Below are 25,183 nucleotides of genomic sequence, written 5' to 3'. Positions count from 1 at the left end.
TTAACCATCCTTTAAATCGGTCTCCTCCCCTTCATCTTCACCGATTGAAGTGACATCAATAAAGGATCATAGCTTTAACCTGGATTCACCTGGACAGTCGGTCATGGAAAGAGCAGGTGTTCCTAATGTTTTGTATACAGTAAGACAGTTTTCAAATTAATGACTAAACTAAAGTGGCTGCAGACGTCAATGAAGTGTAGCAGGATGTAATGTTGGATGAAATGTTTTAGAAAGTAAATCCTGTTACGTATAGGTTTTGGCCGGTGATTCAGGACTACAGGTGTTTCCGGTACACTCTGCCTCACACACACCTGAACTTTGTCTTTACAGTAATCTTATAGTAAGTCCTCTTAACATAACTTTATCAGCAGTGTCCCTCTGGCAGTTTCATCCTTCAGGGAAGAGGGAATGTGAGGTGGTGTGAGCTTTTTCTTTACTTGAGAATGACAAAAGCCCTGTGTTCTCCAATGAACCTGGGACTGCTGCATCGAGATGTTTGCGTTATCCATGTTGTTCAGGTGCCAAAAAGATGCATAAGATTTTAACGCTGTCTTATTTTGCATACTAATCGGAGTTGGACAGATTGAAAGCCATATGAGATTGGTGAGCTCTGAGTAACCACAACAACCACCGTTAGCAGATAAAGTGGAGGACACCATGGTAATGCAGTGGACCCCATCTAACATACACGAACACAGTGAAAGATGAGGAACGCGCATGGGAGGCATAACCCTTGCTGCTTGCCTCTAAATATAAGGCAGACTCAAAACACAAAAGAATGACTACAGGCTGGTATAGTTGGGTTAGCTGGAAAGTCCATTTCTTTATTGCCTGTCGTAAACATGGACCGATGCCATAATTACTAGAACTCAGTCTGACTTATTTATAACTGCTAATTGAATGTCTTTAAGTCCAAAATGGCACCCTATTCCCTACACAGTGCACTACTTTTGACCAGAGCCCTATGGACCTAGTCAAATGTAGTGCACTATATAGGAAATAGGATGACATTTGGGAGGCAAACAGGGATTTAAGCGGGGAGTCTGCAGTCATGCTTTCATCAGCGAGCACTTTCAAGCCTAAACCATCACACGCCCCTGCCCTGGTCCTTAATCAAACCCCACTCCTTATTAAAGTGTTACAAAACAAATCCATCTTGAACTCTGGTGAACTTCCAAATAAAACCAATGTTGAGTTCTAGATGTGTGACCTGTAGCTGTCTGTTGTCTAATCCACAACCAGTTTAATGCAATTGTCAAATGGGACCTCCAGGTCACATGTAAGGCTGCCACCTCCAGACTGAGGCGTTTGGCTAGGGTGTTGGGTTTCTCTTCGGGTTACAGAGTTGACGAAGACTGGATTTCAAATCCGACTTCGGTTACTTAGTTGACGGCGAGAGGGTGTGAATGTGCACCAGAAGACTAGTAGGATAGAGGGACTACAGGTCAGCTCAGCTCACAGCAGATGAGTAAACCACAAAATCTTCCCGGCCAGTTAGTCTCGTCACCGCCCCTTGTGACCACAATCATCATGCCAACACAACCGCATTAAAGTTGCCCCAAGATAAGGTCTGAAATCATCCTCCTATCACTTTACAAGTAGGGTGTGTCCTTATGTACATGGGTGTATCTGTCCTCTCAGACCCAGTCACCTCCCTGTCAAAATTGTGGCGTCACGCAAAGGGTGTGTATGAATCAACTTCCCCCACTTCATCAAAGCCTTGAGTGTCATTCTCTCCCCTGTCAGGAAGACAGCCACCCCTCCTCACTTCAGAGGCAACAGTGCCAGTCCGTGCAAGTCGGCTTGGTTGTCAAACAGTAATGCTATAGCTACCGTCCAGTCTTTGAACAGGAAGAATCTTAGAGGAAAAGATACTGAGGAGACTTATGGTTTTTGGAATGCGGACGACACAAAAATAAGTGTGGGGGTCCTTTAACTTTGGTTTATTCATTACAAAGACAACATGAAAAGCAGGCCTTGATACATTTTTGTTACAGTTTAATATATATTTTTTTAACACCTGATCCAAAGTGTGGGTTGATATCCCATTCTGCAAATGGGGGTAACAAGATGACATGGACCTTTCATTAGAGTTGGGCGATATGGACAAATCACGATAAATTGACTGAATTATCACGATAACGACAAACTGAATACATTGATAACATGAATGTGCACCAGTTACTTCTTTTGTATTACCATTAAAACTACTACTTTGAATGTTGTAGCTATCGATTATCTAGTTAGAAATAGCGTATATTAGCAGACTTACTGATTGTCTTTAAACTACACATTCCTCTAGTAAAGGCTACTTATCGTTAATATCAATATCAGTCAAATGTTAGAGAAAAATGTTGGTTCGGTCAGTATCAATCATTTTTGGTTTATCGTCCCAGCTCTAACCTTTATTGTACAAATTCATCTTTATGACATCACTATGGATGAATAAATGTTCATTCTTTCTCTTCTATGATCACTGACAGTTCAAAGGACCAGATACTTTCCATCATTTTGCTTTTCAACAATCAAAAGTCTTTCCAATCAATATAAAATAAGTGAGACAAGAAAATATGGATATTTAAGACATTGGGCCAATTGGGACAGCATGTGGGTCTGTCCAGGAGGGTGCAACCATACAATATATTCAGATCATTATTTTGCATGTACAACAGATAGGCTTGTCTGTCATGTAGAATAGCAAATCTTGTCATTTCTATTTCTACTTGCAATGTTGTGAATGTCTCATCTCACTGAACAGCCTACACCCCTGGCCTGTGCCCAGTACGGAAAGTTCAGACCAGGTCAGGCAGCCGGAATGTTGAGGGGCTAGAAATAGTGTGGGAAGAAGCAGTTCCTTTGGGAACAACGATATCGTACAAGTTGTCTGCCCAAAATTAAGCAAGGGGATGTTAGGTTTACTAGGCTTGAACTGAAATATCAATGTATCACTGTCTGGAATGGCAACGGGTATGTACAAAATGGACATTGCACTAATTGTAAATCAAGCATAATAGTACTGTATGTTCTGTACGTGAAAAGAAGTCTTCCATCCCGGCCACAAAAAAAACAAAACAGCAGGTTCTCTCTAGCATTGATAGAACAATATCCCATTTGTTAGACTCAACAGATAGGACTTACTGTAAGAAATGAGCTAGCCAGTGTGTACAGTAAATAAGGTATAAAGATACATCTATAATGCATAGTTTTCCTGTCTGCTACCTGGCAGGCTAATGGATTCTGTCCAAGTCATAGAATGAAAAGAAATGACAGGAAAAGACTGGAAACCACTTATTGTTTTTATAGAACGGGGACGTTTCTCTCCTATTTCACACAGAAATGTAGACCCTAGCTGCGGTGTACGATGGCGTCGATGCTCTCCTGGATCTCTGCCATCTTCTTCAACACCTGGTTCACCTTCGCCTCGTCAAACTCCAGACACACAAAGTCTGAATCCTGGAAGGAAAACGAGAACGGAGAAGAGGGAAAGGAGTGGGGGAAGGAAGGAAGGCAAAGGGAAAATAGGGACAGTATATTAAGACCAAGACAGCAGGCAGTAGAGCCTACTTCATGGATGATGGGTTGAGGGATGTAGCTCAACTGACGAGACATCAGAAACATTGTGATAACAGGAACCTTTAATAATAATAATAATATAATAATATATGCCATTTAGCAGATGCTTTTATCCAAAGCGACTTACAGTCATGTGTGCATACATTCTACGTATGGGTGGTCCCGGGGATCGAACCCACTACCCTGGCGTTACAAGCGCCATTCTCTACCAACTGAGCTACAGAAGGACTTTACTCACATCAAGTTATATTTTAAGGTCCAAGCTCTCAGCCACATAAAGCAGGAGCAAAGGTCAGATTAGGAAACTCCTATAAACATCCACTGTATGACATCATAGAGCTGAAAGAACTAGACTTTGTTATGAAGTGGTGCTATAGATGGCACCTGAGATCTAAGCCAGTTTGACATCCGTTGAGCCTTTTAAAAGCATATTTCAACACTGTGCTACAGGAAGAGGTGTGTTTGAAAATGGGGTCGGAAAGTTAACAGAAAAGAGAAGCCTAGAACCAGGATGTGGTCCAGACACATTCAGTTAGGACCAAACACTTGTTCTTTCTCTTTCCAACGGACAACAAACTAAAAAGGACTAATGGTAATAAAACACATGTATTTTTATGACGGTTTATAAAGGATGCTTATTCAAGAAAGTTATTTTTAATGTGTTACCAAGAAACTAATACAGTGGACAATGATTTCAGAAGACTGTTGTTAAGTGGTGCGTGCGGTAGATGACCTAGGAGGTACAGCTAGTGTTAATTACTGACACAAATAAAAGGCAACAGTTGGCCTAAATATAGCGACACTTTGCCTGTAGCACAGTCATTTGAGTTTTCCCCATTTATAGCAGGGTCCCTAGAAACTCACTTTCATTCTCTCATGTCTCTGAGGCATTTCAAAAATAGCCTCCAATATCACTAGTGAGAATGTGACCTTTAACCAGCGTGCCATCAAAAGAGAGATGACGACAGGAACAGGGGATGAAGGACAAATGAGGAAAAAGGAGGAGAAGACCTAAAAAAACAGTTGACTGTCCAAGGACATCCATACCCCTTGAAGAGCTACTTTTGAGTCTTAACATGTTTTGTGGCATCATGTTTAACTCATAATGGTCACAGATATGACTAGAATACGGAAGCTGATCCCAGAACAGTGAAGTAAAGCCAGGAGAGCAACTATAGCACCTGCTTTTAAAATAAAAAAATCCACCCCAAAAACTACATTTTGGTATGTTTCACTAGCCCATGGTTGATATAGTCCCAAAATGGGTTGTATGTCAGCAATCAAGTTTTCTAAATTATAACTTGCATCATAACAGATGTATTTCAGTATTTTGAAAGTTAAACATCTTGAAAAGTTGATTGCTGGCACGCAAAACATTTTGGGATACTTGAGTCAGAGTATATTTTCAAATGAGTCGCAGCGTACACAGACCATGTGCAGATCGTGTGATTGGCCGATCTACTCATCAATTTCTATGATATGTAGCGTCTTCATTACATGCCACTGAAAAATGAATGAACGTCCCTGGGTGGCCACAATAGGACACAAGACCTTCCATCTGTCCATGTCTTTGTTAGTCTGTTTGTTCCCGAGAGTGCACATCACTACAATGGCCCTATCACCTCTCTTAAAAGAACGGTTGCCTGGTTACTGGCTACCGCTGCCTTATTTCTTTCCGTAGTCATTTGTTTGTTTGAAGCACAGGGTTTGAAGCGTGTCTGTTGCCTGGGACGATTCAGTGTTAATTTCGGTTGGCGAGAGAGAGGACGCTCTTGAAGCTATCTGTCCACCTCGTATAACTCAGCTTAATGGAATCCTACTCGCATTGTTCAACTGTCACTCAACTCTATAAAACACAAACATTGTGGCTTAGTGAGTAGGACTTGATAAGTCAAGTTAAGATGCAGTTACTCTGTGTAATCTCCTTGCATAGGCTGAAAGGACAAAGCCCTGAAACACCTATAATCATTTACTTTTATTATACTGCAAAACAATTACTGTACAAGTGCTCCTCATTAGCCTTAATACAGACTCCCGAGTGTTGCAGCGGTCTAAGGCACTGCATCTCAGTGCAAGAGGCATCACCACAGTCCCTGTTTTGAATCACATCTGGCCATGATGGGGAGTCCAATAGGGTTTGGCTAGGGTAGGCCGTCAATGTAAATAAGAATTTGTTCTTAACTGACTTGCCTAGTTAAATAAAAAGACCAAAAAGGCCTACTAAACTAAGTACCATATGAGGCACACCTCAATCCTAATCTTCCTCTACTGACACTGAGGGGCAGTGTTTTTACAGCTAATGCCGGTTTGCCCGAGGCTGATGCCGTGCAGGTGTTTGTACACATGCATATACACACACTCAGTCAAATAAACACACACACACACACACACACACACACACACACACACACACACAATAGTGCCAGACATAAACACAAACATATACAGTTGGCATTGCTGTTATGATTTTAGTTGTCCTTGATGTCCTTTGTTTTTTTGTTTTTTCATTGTTGTTTGCTGTTTTCTTCTGTCTTTTTCCTCTCTAGTTCATTTTCTAGGTTGTTGGTGCATTAGAGGTTCTTGGGGCTGGGGAATGGAATGAATTGTGTGGGGGGTGGGGGTCTCGAATGGTTCAGAGACAGCAGTTGGGGATCTGTGGGGGGGAATCTTAGAGGGTTCGTGTTCATGTTTTTTTGGCCTGGTGGGAGATCTGTCAACGTGCCCTTGAGCAGGGCATTAACCCTGGATGTGTGTGTCACTCTGGATGGGAGTCAGGTGGATGACTGGTGTGGTGTAGTTGTTGAGCAGCTTCACTGCAAGTATATCATATCGTATGTTTTGGATATTCAGTCAAAATTTTTTTTTACAAAATAACCTTCCTCTCCTCTGAGGTGAAAAAAGGTAGTAAATTCACCATAGTGACAGCAACTTAATTTATGAATAACTCCTCTCATACAACAGCACTGTAGAGACTTCAATTAAGTGGTGTCTTGTCTTCAAGGGCGTGCTGCTCTGCTGGCCTCATTCTCAGTACCAGGGGAGTGGCAGACAAGAGATCTGAGGGAAATGGGAGCCCCAGCAGCAGGGGCGCCGTATGGGGGGGATGAGGGGGAATAGTGGCGCTTGTGACTGAAAATTAGAACTTTAGGTTAATATTTTTTTGTACATATCATTAATATAATATTTATTTTACTTTGTACTAATAAAACAGTTTATTTTTATTTTCTTGTTTTTGGCAAAAAAAGTAAACATCCGGAGAGCCTCCGTATTGCACAACCCCCCCCCCATATATTTACATCTAATGGTTCGGTCCTGCCCCCAAACCAGGCGCGAACCGTAGCAGTGAATTGCGAGTGAGGAGTACCGGTGGAGCATCAGGTCTCAGCTTCCTATAGACAAATCAGGCTTCCAGACAAATCAGGCTTCCAAAAACGAAAGGAAAGAAAGACAGGAGAGAGAAAATAAAGGACGACAGTATGTCACCCAATTTTTCACAAAGGAAGGTGGGTGTAGTCTGTGAGTGGTGGGAATTAACCTGTTAGCTTAGTCCGTAGCCTACTTTTTGCTCCCCTAACATTAGTTACTTAATATCTAAACAGAACATTTCCGAGTGTTTACATTTCGTTCCTCTTTCAGCCGACATGTAAATCAATGCAATACCAAATCAGTTGTCCCAGCCCCTGCCTGGTGCCAGGCTCAGATGCAGCATCAGACTCAGCAGGCCTGTCAAACCCATCCCCCTGAACCAGCCCTACTCCCAAATGAAGGAAGGACGTGAGCAGCATTGTGTTGAATAAACGTGAGCAGCATTGTGTTGAATAATTGTAGGTACTGCTAGGCATTGAGGACAGGAATGTGATTGTCCAGTCACGAAAAATCTCACTTGACACAGAGGCAGCCAAAATCAGAGCCTTTAAAGGAATATATGCAGGCTCATAAATATATTTATTTATTTATTATTTAACTAGGCTAGTCAGTTAAGAACAAATAATTGCATAGTTAATCGCAAGTCAGTTAAGAACACATTTTTGTATTTACAATGATGGCTGAAAGACAGATTTTTACCTTGTCAGCTCAGGGATTTGATCTAGCAACCTTTCTGTTACTGGCCCAACGCTCTAACCAGTAGGCTACCTGCCGCCCCTAAAGATGATGGGAGTCTCTCCTGTCTGAGGCAACACTGATTGCTACGCAAATGGATGTTGCACCTCAATTTAGCAAGACACACAGCCGCCAGAGGAAAAGGAAGAGATTCCATGATGAGACTTCATGAAGAGACAGCTCAGGACAGTGCAGCGATGGTGTTTCAGAACACGTTTTTTTTTTACTGCCATGGACATCACCATAAGTGACTTGGACACTAGGTTTCACACCACTGAAAAAATTGTAGAATAATTTTCTGCTGTTCTGAAAGTTGGGAAGATTAGTGAGGATAAAGTCCTTTCTGTGTGCCAATCACTGATCATGAAGCACCACCATCAGGCCTTTTCATTTCCATTTTGTTTTCCCATTTCCACTTCTACAGCTGCTTATTTTCTAGTTGGTATGTATACTTAGTTCAAAAAAATCGGATGCTGATTTTATTATTTTGTTTGTTATATCATTCTATAGATAATGTAGAGGTTAATGTTTATTTAAGTTATATTTTTTTTAAGTCATTCATTAATGTTAAAATAACTTTCCATTCAATAATCTTACCATTAAAATGACATTTAGACTGTAAAAGATGGCCTTCAGCACATTTCTTATAGAGGGTATCAGTCTTGCATCAAATAGTGAATTCCACTGTATGCAGAATGTTGCATGCATGTCTGCACAGTGTTATATTTTCACAGCTCACTGTCAGTAAATATTGGACTACAAGAGAGTTGCAAGGCTGCAAAGGTAGAATTATTTAAATCTTTGAGTGGGTTGATTGGGTTCTGGAGGTGTGTGGTTACAGCAATTGCGCAGGGTTGGTGTGGCCTGTGGTGGTGGGGCCCAAAGTGATATCTTTTCATGGGGCCCAAAATCCCTGCCCAGCAGTGCCGTTGGCAATGAAGCAGGCCAGCCCCAACTGCCTCAGACACCAGAGCGACTGCTGACACCAGTTGCACCGGCAACCGATCACCTGTACATGTTCTCAATGGGCTTGACCGCACAGTGACCCACATCCACACAGTGCCACATGCCCGTTCGGGATGAACATGACAAAAAACACAGGTAACCAGGGCTGTATATTCATTAGTGCACAACATAGCAAAAGTTTTGCAACAAAAACAAGCATTTCTTATTGGAAAAATTCAGGTAGGTCCTGTTTGGTTACTAGTGAAGATATTACTGATACTGTATATTGAATGATAAGTGTTTATCCTGGTTGGTTAAGTAAACTACCGTTCAAAAGTTTGGGGTCACTTAGAAATTTCCTTGTTTTTGAAAGAAAAGCAAAAAAAAAAATTGTCCATTAAAATAACATCAAATTGATCAGAAATACAGTGTAGGTGTTTGTTGTAAATGACTATTGTAGCTGGAAATGGCAGAATTTTTTTATGGAATATCCATAGGCTTACAGAGGACTGTAATAGCATCGAATAGTCCCCGAGATATGCAACTGTTCAGGGAAGTCAGGAACCAATACACACAGTCAGTCAGGAAAGCAAAGGCCAGCTTTTTCAAGCAGAAATTAGCTTCCTGTAGCTCTAACTCCAAAAAGTTCTGGAACACTGTAAAGTCCATGGAGAACAAGAGCACCTCCTCCCAGCTGCCCACTGCACTGAGGCTAGGTAACACGGTCACCACCGATAAATCTGTGATAATCGAAAACTTCAACAAGCATTTCTCAACGGCTGCCCCCCCTCCCCCCCGCAGCTACTCCTTTACCCAAAAATCCAGATAGCAAATGTTCTGAAAGAGCTGCAAAACCTTGACAATCTGGACCCTCTATTTCTGAAACTGTCCGCCGCCATTGTCGCAACCCATATTACCAGCCTGTTCAACCTCTCCTTCGTATCATCTGAGATCCCCAAGGATTGGAAAGCTGCCGCGGTCATCCCCCTCTTCAAAGGGGGAGACACCCTGGACCCAAACTGTTACAGACCTATATCCATCCTGCCCTGCCTATCTAAGGTCTTCGAAAGCCAAGTCAACAAACAGATCACTGACCATCTCGAATCCCACCGTAACTTCTCCGCTGTGCAATCCGGTTTCCGAGCCGGTCACGGGTGCACCTCAGCCACGCTCAAGGTACTAAACGATATCATAACCGCCATCAATAAAAGACAGTACTGTGCAGCCGTCTTCATCGACCTGGCCAAGGCTTTCGACTCTGTCAATCACCACATTCTTATCGGCAGACTCAATAGCCTCGGTTTTTCTAATGACTGCCTTGCCTTGTTCACCACCTACTTCGCAGACAGAGTTCAGTGTGTCAAATCGGAGGGCATGTTGTCCGGTCCTCTGGCAGTCTCTATGGGGGTACCACAGCGTTAAATTCTCGGGCCGACTCTTTTCTCTGTATATATCAATGATGTTGCTCTTGCTGCGGGCGATTCCCTGATCCACCTCTACGCAGACGACACCATTCTGTATACTTCTGGCCCTTCCTTGGACACGGTGCTATCTAACCTCCAAACAAGCTTCAATGCCATACAACACTCCTTCCTGTGGCCTCCAAATGCTCTTAAACGCTAGTAAAACCAAATGCATGCTTTTCAACCGTTCGCTGAAACAAACATCACAAAAAAAAATCAAATCTAGAGTCGGCTTTCTATTTCGCAACAAAGCCTCCTTCACTCACGCTGGCAAACTTACCCTAGTAAAACTGACTATCCTACCGATCCTCAACTTCGGCGATGTCATCTACAAAATAGCTTCCAATACTCTACTTAGCAAACTGGATGCAGTTTATCACAGTGCCATCCGTTTTGTTACTAAAGCACCTTATACCACCCACCACTGCGACCTGTATGCTCTAGTCGGCTGGCCCTCGCTACATGTTCGCCGCCAGACCCACTGGTTCCAGGTCATCTACAAGTCTATGCTAAGTAAAGCTCCGCCTTCTCAGTTCACGATGGCAACACCCATCCGTAGCACGCGCTCCAGCAGGTGTAGGTCACTGATCATCCCTAAAGCCAAAACCTAATTTGGCCACATTTCCTTCCAGTTCTCTGCTGCCTGCGACTGGAACGAATTGCAAAAATCTCTGAAGTTGGAGACTTATGTCCCTCACCAACTTTAAACATCTGCTATCTGAGCAGCTGCAGCTGTACATAGTCCATCGGTATATAGCCCACCCAATTTACCTACCTCATTTCCATACGTTTTTTATTTGATTTACTTTTCTGCTCTTTTGCACACAAGTATCTCTACCTGCACATGTTCATCTGATCATTTATCACTCCAGTGTTAATCTGCTAAATTGTAAATATTCACTCCTATGGTCTATTTATTGCCTACCTCCTCATTCCTTTTGCACACAATGTATATAGATAATTTTTTTTTGTTTCTACTGTTATTGACGTGTTTATTGTTTACTCCATGTGTAACTCTGTGTTGTTGTCTGTTCACACTGCTATGCTTTATCTTAGCCAGGTCGCAGTTGCAAATGAGAACTTGTTTTCAACTAGCCTACCCGGTTAAATAAAGGTGAAATAAAATTTAAAATTTAAATTTAAAAAATCTGCAACCATCACTCCTGTGTTCCAATAGCACGTTGTGTTAGCTAATCCAAGTTCAGAATTTTAAAAGGCTAATTGATCATTAGAAAACCCTTTTGCAATTATGTTAGCACAGCTGAAAACGGTTGTGCTGATTAAAGAAACAAAACTGGCCTTCTTTAGACTAGTTGAGTATCTGGAGCATCAGCATTTTTGGGTTCGATTACAGGCTCAAAATGACTAGAAACAAGAACTTTCTTCTGAAACTTGTCAGTCTATTCTTGTTCTGAGAAATTAAGGCTCGTCCATGCGAGGCCCCGGTGCACAACTGAGCAAGAGGACAAGTACATTAGTGTCTAGTTTGAGAAACAGCCCCCTGAAAAAGTCGTCACCTGGCAGCTTCATTAAATAGTACCCGCAAAACACCAGTCTCAACATCAACCGTGAAGAGGCGACTCCGGGACGCTGGCCTTCGAGGTAGAGTCCCTCTGTCCAGTGTCTGTTCTTTTGCCCATCTTAAACTTTTCTTTTTATTGGCCAGTCAGATATGGCCTTTTCTTTGCAACTCTGACTAGAAGGCAAGCATCCCGGGGTCACCTCGTCACTGGTTTTTTAAATTGATTTCACCTTTATTTAACCAGGTAGGCAGTTGAGAACAAGTTCTCATTTACAACCTGGCCAAGATAAGGCAAAGCAGTGCGACAAAAACAACAGATTTACAAACAAACGTACAGTCAATAACACAATAGAAAAATCATTGTACAGTGTGTGCAAATGTAGAATAGTATGGAGGTAAGGCAATTAATAGCCATAGAGGCAAAATAATTACAATTTAACATTATGTGTGATAGATGTGCAGATGATATGCAAGTAGAGATATTGGGTTGCAAAAAAGCAAGAGGATAAATAAACAATATGGGGATGAGGTAGTTGGGTGTGCTATTTACATATTGGCTGTGTACAGGCACAGTAATCGGTAAGCTGCTCTGACAGCTGATGCTTGAAGTTAGTGAGGGAGATAAGGCTTTTTTGCAATTCGTTCCAGTCATTGGCAGCAGAGAACTGTAAGGAAAGACGGCCAAAGTAAGTGTTGGCTTTGGGGATGACCAGTGAAATATACCTGCTGGAGCGCATGCTACGGGTGGGTGTTGCTATGGTGACCAGTGAGCTGAGATAAGGCGGGGCTTTACATATCAAAGACTTATAGATGACCTGGGGCCAGTGGGCTTGGCGACGAATATGTAGTGAGGGCCAGCCAACGAGAGCATACAGATCGCAGTGGTGGGTAGTATATGGCGCTTTGGTGACAAAACGGATGGCACTGTGATGGACTACATCCATCAAGAGGGGGATGACCATGACAGCTTTCCAATCTTTGGGGATCTCAGACGATACGAAAGAGAGGTTGAACAGGCTAGTAATAGGGGTTGCAACAATTTCGGTGGATCATTTTAGAAAGAGAAGGTCCAGATTGTCTAGCCCAGCTGATTTGTAGGGATCAAGATTTTCCACCTCTTTCAGAACATCAGCTGTCTGGATTTGGGTGAAGGAGAAGCAGGGGGGCTTGGGCAAGTTGCTGCTGGGGTAGGTTCTTATTGAAATGATTGATTGTCAAGGATTATCAGTGGTGACAGTGTTTCCTAGCCTCAGTGCAGTGGGCAGCTGGGAGGAGGTGCTCTTATTCTCCATGGACTTTACAGTGTCCCAAAACCTTTTTGAATTAGTGCTACTGGATGCGAATTTCTGTTTGAAAAAGCTAGCCTTAGCTTTCCTAACTAACTGGGTATATTGGTTCCTGACTTCCCTGAAAAGTTGCATACTGCGGGGGCTATTTGATGCTAATGAAGAACGCCACAGGATATTTTTGTGCTGGTCAAGGGCAGTCAAGTCTGGGGTGAACCAAGGGCTGTATCTGTTCTTAGTTCTACATTCTTTGAACGGGGCATGCTTATTCAAGATGGCGTGGAAAGCACTTCAAGAGAAACCAGGTATCCTCTACTGACGGGATGAGGTCAATATCCTTCCAGGATACCCGGGCCAGGTCGATAAGAAAGGCCTGCTCGCTGAAGTGTTTTAGGGAGCGTGTGACAATGATGAGGGGTGGTCATTTGACCGCGGACCCATTACACACGCAGGCAATGAGGCAGTGATCGCTGAGATCCTGGTTGAAGACAGCAGAGGTGCATTTAGAGGGCAAGTTGGTCAGGATGATGTCTAAGACGGTGCCCATGGCTACAGATTTAGGGTTGTACCTGGTAGGTTCCTTAATAATTTGTGTGAGATTGAGGGAATCTAGCTTAGATTCCAGTTTAGGTCACGTAACAGTACGAACCGTGAAGATATGTGAATTGATTTTACCCCCACCCCCCATCTATGGTGTAAGCTCGAATTGTTTGGGCACAGACTTGGATAGTACGACAGAACTCTGCAGGCTAACTCCACCTCCTTTGGCTGTTCTATTTTTTTTGGAAGCTGTTATACTTAGGAATGGAAATGTCAGGATCTTTGTTGGCCTTCCTAAGGCATGATTCAGACACAGCTATGACAGGGTTGGAGGAGTGTTCTAAAGCAGTGAATAAAACAAACTTAGGGAGGCGGCTTCTAATATTAACATGCATGAAACAAAGGCTTTTACGGTTACAGAAGTCAACAAATGAGAGTGCATGGGGAATGGGAGTGGTGCTGGGGGCTACAGGGCCGGGGTTAACCTCTACATCACCAGAGGAGGAGTAGGATAAGGGTACGGCTATAAGAACTGGTCGTGTAGTGCATTCGGAACAGAGTCAAAGGAGCAGATTTCTGGGCGCAGAAGAATAGTTATGTGATAATGTACAGACAAGGGTATGGTAGGATGTGAGTACAGTGGAGGTAAACCTAGGCATTAAGTGACGATGAGAGGTTGTCTCTAGAGGCACCATTTAAGCCAGGTGAAGTCACTGCATGTGTGGGAGGTGGAACAAAAGGGCCATCTAAGGCATATTGGGCAGGGCTAGGGGCTCTTCAGTGAAATAAGATATTCACCAACCAAAACAGCAATAGACAAAGCATATTAACATTAGGAAGTGGTATGTGTAGCCAAGTGATCATAGGGTCCAATGAGTAGCACTAGATAAGTCAGGGAGCCAATTCCATAGTCGCTGCTACCTTAGGCGAGCTGGAGACACAGGGCTAGCAGATGGGCTTCCGGCAAGGTCGCAACGGAGGAGCCTGTTGAAACCACCTCGGACGGTTACCTCGGCAGACCTGCCGTGATGGATCGGCGGGGCTCCGTGTCGGCAGTAAAGGGTCCAGGCTAATTGGCAAAAGCGGTATTGTAGCCCAAAAATTGGCTGGTGGACCTCTTTGGCTAGCCGGGAGATGGGCTTAGCTCGAGGCTAGCTCCATGCTAACTGTTGCTTGCTTCGGGACAGGGACGTTAGCCTGGAGTAGCCAGTCATTTACAACATGAATAATGTCTACACTGTATTTCTGATCAATTGGATGTTATTTCAATGCAAAAATAAGAAAATTTCTAAGTAACCCCAAACTTTTGAACGATAGTGTATGTGCTGTTATGCTAGCCATGTGTGGAGGGAAAATGCATTGAGAATGAACTATGTTGCAGACCATCGATGCACTCAAGTGTTTTTGAGTTCTCATAGAAGGAGCATTAACAGTATGCAAGTGTTTATGTTTTGCCTACACACTGTTAACAGCACAAACTGAATGATATGCTTTATAGGCCTACACAGCATACCTGGCACAATTAACAGAGACAATGGTTTGCTAAACACTGACAGGCAACTAAAATGTGTAATACAAAATGACTCATAGAAGACACTGAATACAAACTGTCATTTTAGACACACTACAGGTCAACCGACAGACAACTGTAGTCCTATCCAATCTATCTTCCATCCCCATTGTGTGCATAACCAAATAACCACCAACAACTCCTTAGGTCTGAATACAGTAGTTTCACAAGTTGGGCTGCGTCTCAAGGTCATGGCAATCTATTCTCTATATAGGTTGCACTATTCTTGAGGACGATAGGCTCTGATCAAAAGTAGTGCACTATATAGGGCCATTTGGGATGCACACAGAGTTCGAATGCTGACTCACTGTTGCTACACCCATTCCTCTCTTCAGTATTGGAGACACCTACGAGTCTATCGGATCTGTCATCATATATTAGAGAACTCATTTAATACACTCAAAGGGCCACGCTCAGGATCGTGCGGCACGCTAATGCATTTGTTTACTGGAAAAACAATAATATATGAGATAATGAGAGTGCTAGCCAAAACAGAGCTGGGGCCTATTGTGAAATATGATACCCCAACCTGGTCTCAGAGCATTTCTTATTATTCTGTATGTAAATCTGAGACACTCCATTTGGTATGATATGGTACGTATTCATTTGTAGGTGTCCATCACCATTTCGTATGATATTTTACAAATTACAATTCGTATTGCGTTACGAGTTTGTTAAATGTACAGTATGTAACAAATTTGCAAAACATATAACATGTTACGAATTACAGAAAGGTGGCTAATATTAGCTTGCTGGCTCACGTTAGCTAGGCTAGGGGTTAGGGTTAAGTTTAGGAGTTGGGTTAATGGGTAGGGTAAGGGTTAATGTTAGATTTAGGGGAAGGGTTAGCTAATATGCTAAGTAGTTGCAAAGTAGCAAGTAGTTGAAAAGTTGCTAATTAGCTAAAATTGTCCATGATGAACTCATAACCTTTGACTTGCTACAGTGCCTTGCGAAAGTATTCGGCCCCCTTGAACTTTGCGACCTTTTGCCACATTTCAGGCTTCAAACATAAAGATATAAAACTGTATTTATTTGTGAAGAATCAACAACAAGTGGGACACAATCATGATGTGGAACGACATTTATTGGATATTTCAAACTTTTTTAACAAATCAAAAACTGAAGAATTGGGCGTGCAAAATTATTCAGCCCCCTTAAGTTAATACTTTGTAGCGCCACCTTTTGCTGCGATTACAGCTGTAAGTCGCTTGGGGTATGTCTCTATCAGTTTTGCACATCGAGAGACTGACATTTTTTCCCATTCCTCCTTGCAAAACAGCTCGAGCTCAGTGAGGTTGGATGGAGAGCATTTGTGAACAGCAGTTTTCAGTTCTTTCCACAGATTCTCGATTGGCTTCAGGTCTGGACTTTGACTTGGCCATTCGAACACCTGGATATGTTTATTTTTGAACCATTCCATTGTAGATTTTGCTTTATGTTTTGGATCATTGTCTTGTTGGAAGACAAATCTCCGTCCCAGTCTCAGGTCTTTTGCAGACTCCATCAGGTTTTCTTCCAGAATGGTCCTGTATTTGGCTCCATCAAATCTTCCCATCAATTTTAACCATCTTCCCTGTCCCTGCTGAAGAAAAGCAGGCCCAAACCATGATGCTGTTTGACAGTGGGGATAGGGTGTTCAGGGTGATGAGCTGTGTAGCTTTTACGCCAAACATAACGTTTTGCATTGTTGCCAAAAAGTTCAATTTTGGTTTCATTTGACCAGAGCACCTTCTTTAACATGTTTGGTGTGTCTCCCAGGTGGCTTGTGGCAAAACTTTAAACAACACTTTTTATGGATATCTTTAAGAAATAGCTTTCTTCTTGCCACTTCCATAAAGACCAGATTTGTGCAATATACGACTGATTGTTGTCTTATGGACAGAGTCTCCCACCTCAGCTGTAGATCTCTGCAGTTCATCCAGAGTGATCATGGGCCTCTTGGCTGCATCTCTGATCAGTCTTCTCCTTGGATGAGCTGAAAGTTTAGAGGGACGGCCAGGTCTTGGTAGATTTGCAGTGGTCTGATACTCCTTCCATTTCAATATTATCGCTTGCACAGTGCTCCTTGGGATGTTTAAAGCTTGGGAAATCTTTTTGTATCCAAATCCAGCTTTAAAGTTCTTCACAACAGTATCTCGGACCTGCCTGGTGTGTTCCTTGTTCTTCATGATGCTCTCTGCGCTTTTAACGGACCTCTGAGACTATCACAGTGCAGGTGCATTTATACGGAGACTTGATTACACACAGGTGGATTGTATTTATCATCATTAGTCATTTAGGTCAACATTGGATCATTCAGAGATCCTCACTGAACTTCTAGAGAGAGTTTGCTGCACTGAAAGTAAAGGGGCTGAATAATATTGCACGCCCAATTTTTCAGTTTTTTATTTGTTAAAAAAGTTTGAAATATCCAATAAATGTCGTTCCACTTCATGATTGTGTCCCACTTGTTGTTGATTCTTCACAAATAAATACCGGTTTATATCTTTATGTTTGAAGCCTGAAATGTGGCAAAAGGTCGCAAAGTTCAAGGGGGCCGAATACTTTCGCAAGGCACTGTAGATGTTCACGTTCTACGCCCATCCTACTTTCCTTTTTGCCTTCAGGAACCATCGGTCTTATGTATCCATACTAATTTGAGTGGGACGGATTTACATTTACTGTGTTACGTCTAGTCTATGAGACCAGGCTGGATACCCTGGGAATACAAGTGTGCTCCCATTACAACAAAACGGAAGAATGACGGGAGAGAAAACAAGCGGATATGTTTTTATTTAAGATTTCTCTGTGCAGTCCTCTGAGAAATCACCTGTGTGGAGAAAATAATTGGTCATGCCTTCTATGTTTGCCAATGATTGACATGTAGGTGAACACATCGACATGTAAAGACAGTTATAAGCCAGCATCCTGAGAAAATAGGACAGGGAGACAATGTGTAATAAGCAATCGTCCTCCTCTACTTTCCATGTCTTGACTCTCCACCCTTCAATTAAAAGACACCTAATGTTACATGCCAGCTCTCATCTATAGTCAGGAATTGGAATGGTCTGAATACCTATCATATATCTTCACTTTCCGAACTCTTGAATTGGCACACACACAGAACAAACCTTCACTTTTGACAAAAACTATTTGGTCATAGGGATTCAGTCAACATTCTTTCTGCCTGACGGCTGATATTGTTAATGCATTATGTCTTTGACTTCACAAGGTAATGGAGGTTGGGTTCGGTCGCTGCTGGTAAAAGCTTGTCTTGTAAATCAAACATCAACTGGGAACTCCTCTCTTGATTCCACGGATCACTGGTCCAAAACACTGTCTGTCAAATGTAATGCACTTACAGTAGGAGAACTAAGGCTTAGGCTGTCATCCCGATGAAAAGTCAAGACCAACACCTGGATGGACTTAGTTAATGGTGTTCAGTAGGACAAAACGTTTTACAATGGGAAAAACAAATGTGTGTTCTTATTGGACAAGATCCTATAGCACCTCCATTTTGAAATGTTTCATAACATTTCGTGCCTAAAGAACAGGAACGTGCTATATGAAATGTAAAGATGTGTAAACTACACCCTCATACAGCACGAAGAGATGGTTTACTACTGGAGCTCTGAGAATTCAATAGAATGTACAGCATGTACTGTGGTCATCTTCAAAGGGGAGAGCACAGCCATCAGTGGTGCTATTTACTTAGCTTCCCTCAGCTAAGTAAATAGATCCATTGAACAACTACTTTAGGGGATCTCCCCCAAAACCAACAGAATTAGTTTACTATTTCACAGCACCTGATAAACTGTCAGTTGCAGAGAATAGTATGTGTAGGTAGGATGTAGGCTTTTTTAAACCACAAGGGAATAATAAAGGGAAAGGGGGATACCTAGTCAGTTGTACAACTGAATGAGTCTTCCGCATTTAACCCAACCCCTCTGAATCAGAGATGTCCGGAGGGCTGCCTATCCACATCCATGTCTTCGGCGCCCGGGGAACAGTGGGTTGACTGCTTTGCACAAGGGCAGAACGACAGATTTTTACCATGTCAGCGCAGGGATTCGATCCAGTAATCTTTTGGTTACTGACCCAATTACAAACTGTTACAGAACCAAATTGGCCTACTCATCAGAAAACCTATACTGCATAATTCAGACTTGTGCTAATGTTTGTTTTATAGATGAGGGGTGACTAACCTGTAGAAAAATTGCATATGACTGTGTTAATCTTACTCTACACAGACTACCAATGGTCTGTCAGCCTCTAGTTTTCATGCTGAAAATTTTACAACTATGCTACTAGATACTAAGTGAAGTTATTGATTTATCACGTTATTGTAAGAAGTACACACACTGGAATTCTTGGTTAAAGTTCTCATGAATGAAATAGTCTCTCCCACTGCCAAATCAAAACGTCAACAGACCACTTCTATTCACCCTAGTAAAAATGATGTTTTCATAAATCGGCTTTGATTCGGTTTTAATATCCATGAAAAGGCTCAATGCCTGTGGTTACAGCAAGGAAGTGGTTGGGTCAGATTAGAACATATTTTTGATCCCAGATAAAAGCTGAAGCTCCATTGGGAACGGAGCAGACTCCACCCAGCCCATTATTAGGCTATTCCAAGTTTATTTAAATAGGTGGGAGTGGATGCTATGTTCCATTTTATCTCAAGTCTACAGGGAGCTCCCGATTCAGAGTAAATAGGCCTGTGTGTTGAATGAAAGTGGGCCACTCCGGTCCATTAGAAGATGAGACATGCAAAAGAAATAGGAAGCCATTTGAAATGTTGTCTTGATTGTATTCTGTATGGTTCATATACATTTTCCTGTTAAATTAGGCCATTTCTGTGCAATATTTCTGGGGGACCCCTTTTGGCTCTAGAGCACCCTCAGAAGCAAACGTTCTGTATAGCCTTTTCAAGCAGTTGACTCTAGAGCAGGGGGGGGGGATTCCAGTCCTCGAGGGCCACATTAGTGTCACAGTTTTGCCCCAGCTAACACACCTGACTCCAATAATCACCTTATCATGATCTTCAGTTTATAATTAAATTTGATTAAATCAGGTGTGTTTGCTAGGGATGGGGAAAAGTGACACCAATCAGGCCCTCAAGGACTGGAACTGCCCACCCCGCTCTAGAAAATCAAGGCTATAGAATCATTAGCGGGACAAACTAGCCCACCAACCAACCATAGAATGGATGTAGCTCAGTCATGCAGATAAGATGTCGTCCTATAGCTGGAATAGACTGTTTGGTGCTTGGCCGTTGGTGATTAAGATGGGGAAAGGGGCGGGGCAAGCTGATCCCAGACCTGTCGATCCCAGAGGTCGACCAATTAATCGGAATGGCCGATTTCCAGTTTTCAAAACAATCGGAAATCGGTAATTTTGGACGCCAATTTTTTATTATTATTATTTTTTGGACACCTGTATTTAATCTTTATTTAACTAGGCAAGTCAGTTAAGAACACATTCTTATTTTTAATGACGGCCTAGGAACGGTGGGTTAACTGCCTTGTTCAGAGGCAGAACGACAGATTTTTACCCTGTCAGCTCAGGAATACAATCTTGAAACTTTACGGTTAACTAGTCCAATGCTCTAACCACCTGCCTCACGAGGAGCCTGCCGGTTACGCGAATGCAGTAAAAAGCCAAGGTAAGTTGCTAGCTAGCATTAAACTCAATTATAATCACTAGTTATAACTACACATGGTTGATGATATTACTAGTTTATCTAGCGTGTCCTGCGTTGCATATAATCGATGCAGTGCGCATTCGTGAAAAAGGACTGTATTTGCTCCATTGTGTACCTAACCATAAACACCAATGCCCTTCTTAAAATCAATACACAGAGCACACATGACTGTAAGTCGCTTTGGATAAAAGCGTCTGCTAAATGGCATATATTATTATTATTATTATAAGTATATATATTTTTTAAAACCTGCATATTTAGTTAAAAGAAATTCATGTTAGCAGGCAATATTAACCAGGTGAAATTGTGTCACTTCTCTTGCGTTCATTGCACGCAGAGTCAGGGTATATGCAACAGTTTGGGCCGCCTGGCTCATTGAGAAATAATTTGCCAGAATTTTACCTAATTATAACATAACATTGAAGGTAGTGCAATGTAACAGGAATATTTAGACTGATGGATGCCACCCGTTAGATTAAATACGGAACGGTTCCGTATTTCACTGAAAGAATAAACGTCTTGTTTTCGAGATGATAGTTTCCGGATTCGACCATATTAATGACCTAAGGCTCACATTTCTGTGTTATTATGTTATAATTAAGTCTATGATTTGATAGAGCAGTCTGACTGAGCGACAGTAGGCACCAGCAGGCTCATAAGCATTCATTCAAACAGCACATTTGTGCGTTTTGCCAGCAGCTCTGATGCAATATGACTTCCAGCCTATCAACTCCCGAGATTAGGCTGGTGTAACGATGTGATGTGAAATGACTAGCTAGTTAGCGGGGTGCGCGCTAATAGCGTTTCAAACATCACTCGCTCTGAGACTTGGAGTAGTTGTTCCCCTTGCTCTGCATGGGTAACGCTGCTTTGAGGGTGGCTGTTGTCGTTGTGTTCCTGGTTCGAGTCCAGGTAGGAGCGAGGAGAAGTACGGAAGCTATACTGTTAACTGGCAATACTAAAGTGCCTATAAGAACATCCAATTGTCAAAGGTATATGAAATACAAATGGTATAGAGAGAAATAGTCCTATAATTCCTATAATAACTACAACCTAAAACTTCTTACCTGGGAATATTGAAGACTCATGTTAAAAGGAACCACCAGCTTTCACATGTTCTGAGCAAGGAACTTAAACATTAGCTTTCTTACATGGCACATATTGCACTTTTACTTTCTTCTCCAACACTTTGTTTTTGCATTATTTAAACCAAATTGAACATGTTTCATTATTTATTTGAGGCTAAATTGATTTTATTGATGTATTATATTAAGTTAAAATAAGTGTTCATTCAGTATTGTTGTAATTGTCATTATTACAAATACATTTTAAAAATCGGCCGATTAATCGGCAGCAGCTTTTTTGTGCCCTCAAATAATCGGTATCGGCGTTGAAAAATCATAATCGGTCGACCTCTACCTGTAACCTCCATGGTGGTTGCTGGGGTCTGTCAGTTGACTTGGTGATCGTCCCAAAGGGCACCCTATTCCCTTTGGTCAAAAGTAATGCCCTATAGGGAAAAGGATGCCATTTGGGCTGCACACCTCAAAATACTTTCCCCCTCTCAGACACTCTACGGAATATCCACGTGGACATCTGAGCCGTGGCTTCCATAGCGACTTTACAAACCAAACTAGGGAAAATGTGTTTCCATCGGATCTATGACCAAACCAAAGACAAATCAACATTTGCCATGATTCTATATATAGCTTAATAGATACATAGGTTATAGATGGGATAAAGAAATAGGCCTAAGTCATTTACATCCTTCAAGTCATAGAGATTAAATTTAATGAAAGCCCACAGCATCCTAACCTAAAACACTTAGAATGATCTTGATATGGGAGTATGAGCCTATTGGCCAGTTACATTTACTGGCTATAAAAAGGATGTTTATTGGTAGGGATGATGCAAATTATCATACTTGTTTATAATGCACTGTGTTGTAATCAATCATGGATGTAATAATAATCAACTAAATATAGCTAGTGTGGCGGTTAGAAAACAAATCTGTAGTAGGAGCAGAAAAAGCTCTAAAAACTGAATGTACTTTTCTTTTACGAATTGATACAATAATCATTCCCTGGGACTGATGTGCCTACACTGCAATAAAGTCTCACTTATAGTACTAGGCCACCTCGTTCTCACATTCTAACAGTGTCGACCTTACATTGGGGCAATTCCCCAGTAACAGAGTGATGCTGAGACTCATCTTTCACACACAAACTGTCATTCTTTATGGTTTAACTTTGAAATCATTGTTTTTTGTTTGACATACATTTTTAAAGTGAAAAATCAGATTCTCAGCATCACTGTTACCAGGGAATTGCCCATTGTCTTCTGGCAGGTGACGTCACTCCTACACAACTCTCGTCTGTCAACCGAACAGCAGGCAATATTGTTGCATTGTCTATCTGACGTAAGACAATGCTTTTGGCACCTATAATTGTGAAACTTTTCCTGGAACTCTCCCTGCTACTAATACCAAGAAGAGAAGATAATAGTAGTGTAATCAGCTAATTCCAGACTAAAAGGATTGAAGCTAGAGCCAAGTCGCCATCTCAGCAGAGCCACAGAGATGCCAACTCTCCACAACAATGCTGGTCAATAACATGATAGAGGTAGGAGAAAACCTTTTTAAAAAGGCACACACAGGGCCAGGCTTTTGGGATAACCAAAATGAACACCACCTTTGCAAAACAAATTATAGCGTGCCATTAAAAAGTCATACCAGCATTCTTAGATGGATTGTGAGATATTGGGTTACAGTGATACTATTGAAATTCCAGTATAGTCCCCAACCCTCAACTATATATGCTTCCCAAATGGCACTCCATTTCCTATATAGTGCACTACTTTTGACCAGGGCTCATAGGGCCAAAAGTAGTGTGCTACATTGGGAATAGGGTGTCATTTGGGACACAACAATATGTTAGGTTGAGGACTAACAGGTGAGAGGCAGACCAGTACTGTATATGTAGCACTGGTATATCAGACACAACAATTTGAAACTATGACGATGTAATAAATATACTGCTAAAGCAGGAAAGAGGAAGGTGAGTGCAAAGTCACTGATGTGTTCTGAATGACATGTACTCTTCAGCTTCCTCAGTTTGCATAGTCCTACATTATATTGACATTACATTTCCTAGAGGTTCAACTATGCATGACCCGGTGGCCCAGGGGGGTGGCAATTTCACTTTAAGACTAATTAGATGATGGTTTAAAATCAAAACTCCGCCCACCTGGGGCACATTATGGAACAAGTCCAGATGAGAAAGCCTGTTGATTTCCATAATGTACTATGTCTGAAAGCACAACTGGGGAATCAAAACATAACAATGGTCTAATTGTAGGCAGCCATGTAATGTGCTTGTACAGTCAGTGTGACTGGCATTTTAAAGAGTGGGCTTCTTGCGCCCCCCTCCTTCTTCCCACTCCCCTTTCCCCTCTCACCTCTCCAGTCCTGCCCAGTTCCAGCTCCACCAGGGCCACGGGAATGTTAACAGCACCCCCTCTGCTGGCTGAGGTCTGGAGGTCCACCCTCCAGGTGAGGCCCTTCAGGCCGGGCTCCCAGCGGCTCTGGCCCAGCAGGCTCTCCCTCACCCGGGCCCGGTGGCTCTTCCAAAACCGGGAGAGGGCGGCCGCCTGCTCGGCGCTCACACCCCCCGTGCCCTGCTTCCTGGTCTGGGCAGTCAGGAAGGCTTCCAGCTGGGCCTGATCCATGTTAGCAGTGGCAATAGACTGAGGGGGGGAGAAGAAAATAAGCAAATATTTGTTAGTCTAACAAAGAGGTTGACGTTTTTCTAGTTGTATTATCTTGGCCTGGACAAGATAGAAATGTAGACAACTTCATCTTCACATCAAGGACATTGAAGGGAAACTTGACATGTGTTTACACAGGTGTTCTAGTGCTGCCGTCTAGTGAGAGGTAAATCTCAGCCTGTAGACAGACAAACTGATCTATCATTGAAAACTACTGTTGTCAACATGAATGAATCCACACACCCTATCCTAGCTATTTATTTACAAGGCCATTTGTACAGTATAGTACAAATTTAATTAACCAATTGAGCTGAAAGATTTGTTTTGGTAAGATTGTACAGACAGCTAAAGAAAGACAATAGAGAAACTGGTTTCAAGCATATGGGCTGCAGGACGAGGTTGAGCATTTGAAACATGTATCCATTTGCTACCTATAGCCTATCCCTATAATAATGTAGCTTCTCAATCAACACGAGGGGAATCAGGTGAGAATGGTCACAAAATGCAGAAGTTGACAGTACCTTTAAAAGGCCTTTCATCTTTTCATGCATCGCGCGAAACTCCTCCTGCGTTAAGTCTGGATAAAGTTCATTTTTCAAAAGTTCCTCTGTTATTTCAGCATTATTATAATACACTATTTGTGCTATTCCGTTCAGCAAACCGTTCAAAGATTTCGACGTTTCAACATCCGCCATGTTGTAACCCCACTGGTCACGTGACTTCTGTTGTGTA

At 42.2% G+C, this 25,183-nt stretch overlaps 1 protein-coding gene across 1 annotated transcript; it reads right to left on the bottom strand.

Moving 5' to 3' along the window:
• Positions 1 to 1,927: 1,927 nt before the first annotated feature.
• On the bottom strand, positions 1,928 to 25,183 carry commd1 (copper metabolism (Murr1) domain containing 1). Its single transcript, XM_046312996.1, has 3 exons — positions 24,973 to 25,183; positions 24,143 to 24,430; positions 1,928 to 3,453 (listed from the first exon to the last, which is right to left on the bottom strand). The coding sequence occupies exons 1-3, from the start codon at positions 25,144 to 25,146 to the stop codon at positions 3,346 to 3,348; spliced, it is 570 nt and encodes a 189-aa protein (XP_046168952.1). The 5' UTR covers positions 25,147 to 25,183; the 3' UTR covers positions 1,928 to 3,345.

The sequence above is a fragment of the Oncorhynchus gorbuscha genome, linkage group LG18 (genome assembly GCF_021184085.1).
Source record: "Oncorhynchus gorbuscha isolate QuinsamMale2020 ecotype Even-year linkage group LG18, OgorEven_v1.0, whole genome shotgun sequence".
NCBI classification, from domain to species: Eukaryota; Metazoa; Chordata; class Actinopteri; order Salmoniformes; family Salmonidae; genus Oncorhynchus; species Oncorhynchus gorbuscha.
The sequence above is the reverse complement of the archived record's forward strand: the minus strand, read 5'-3'. Positions and strand labels throughout refer to the sequence as shown.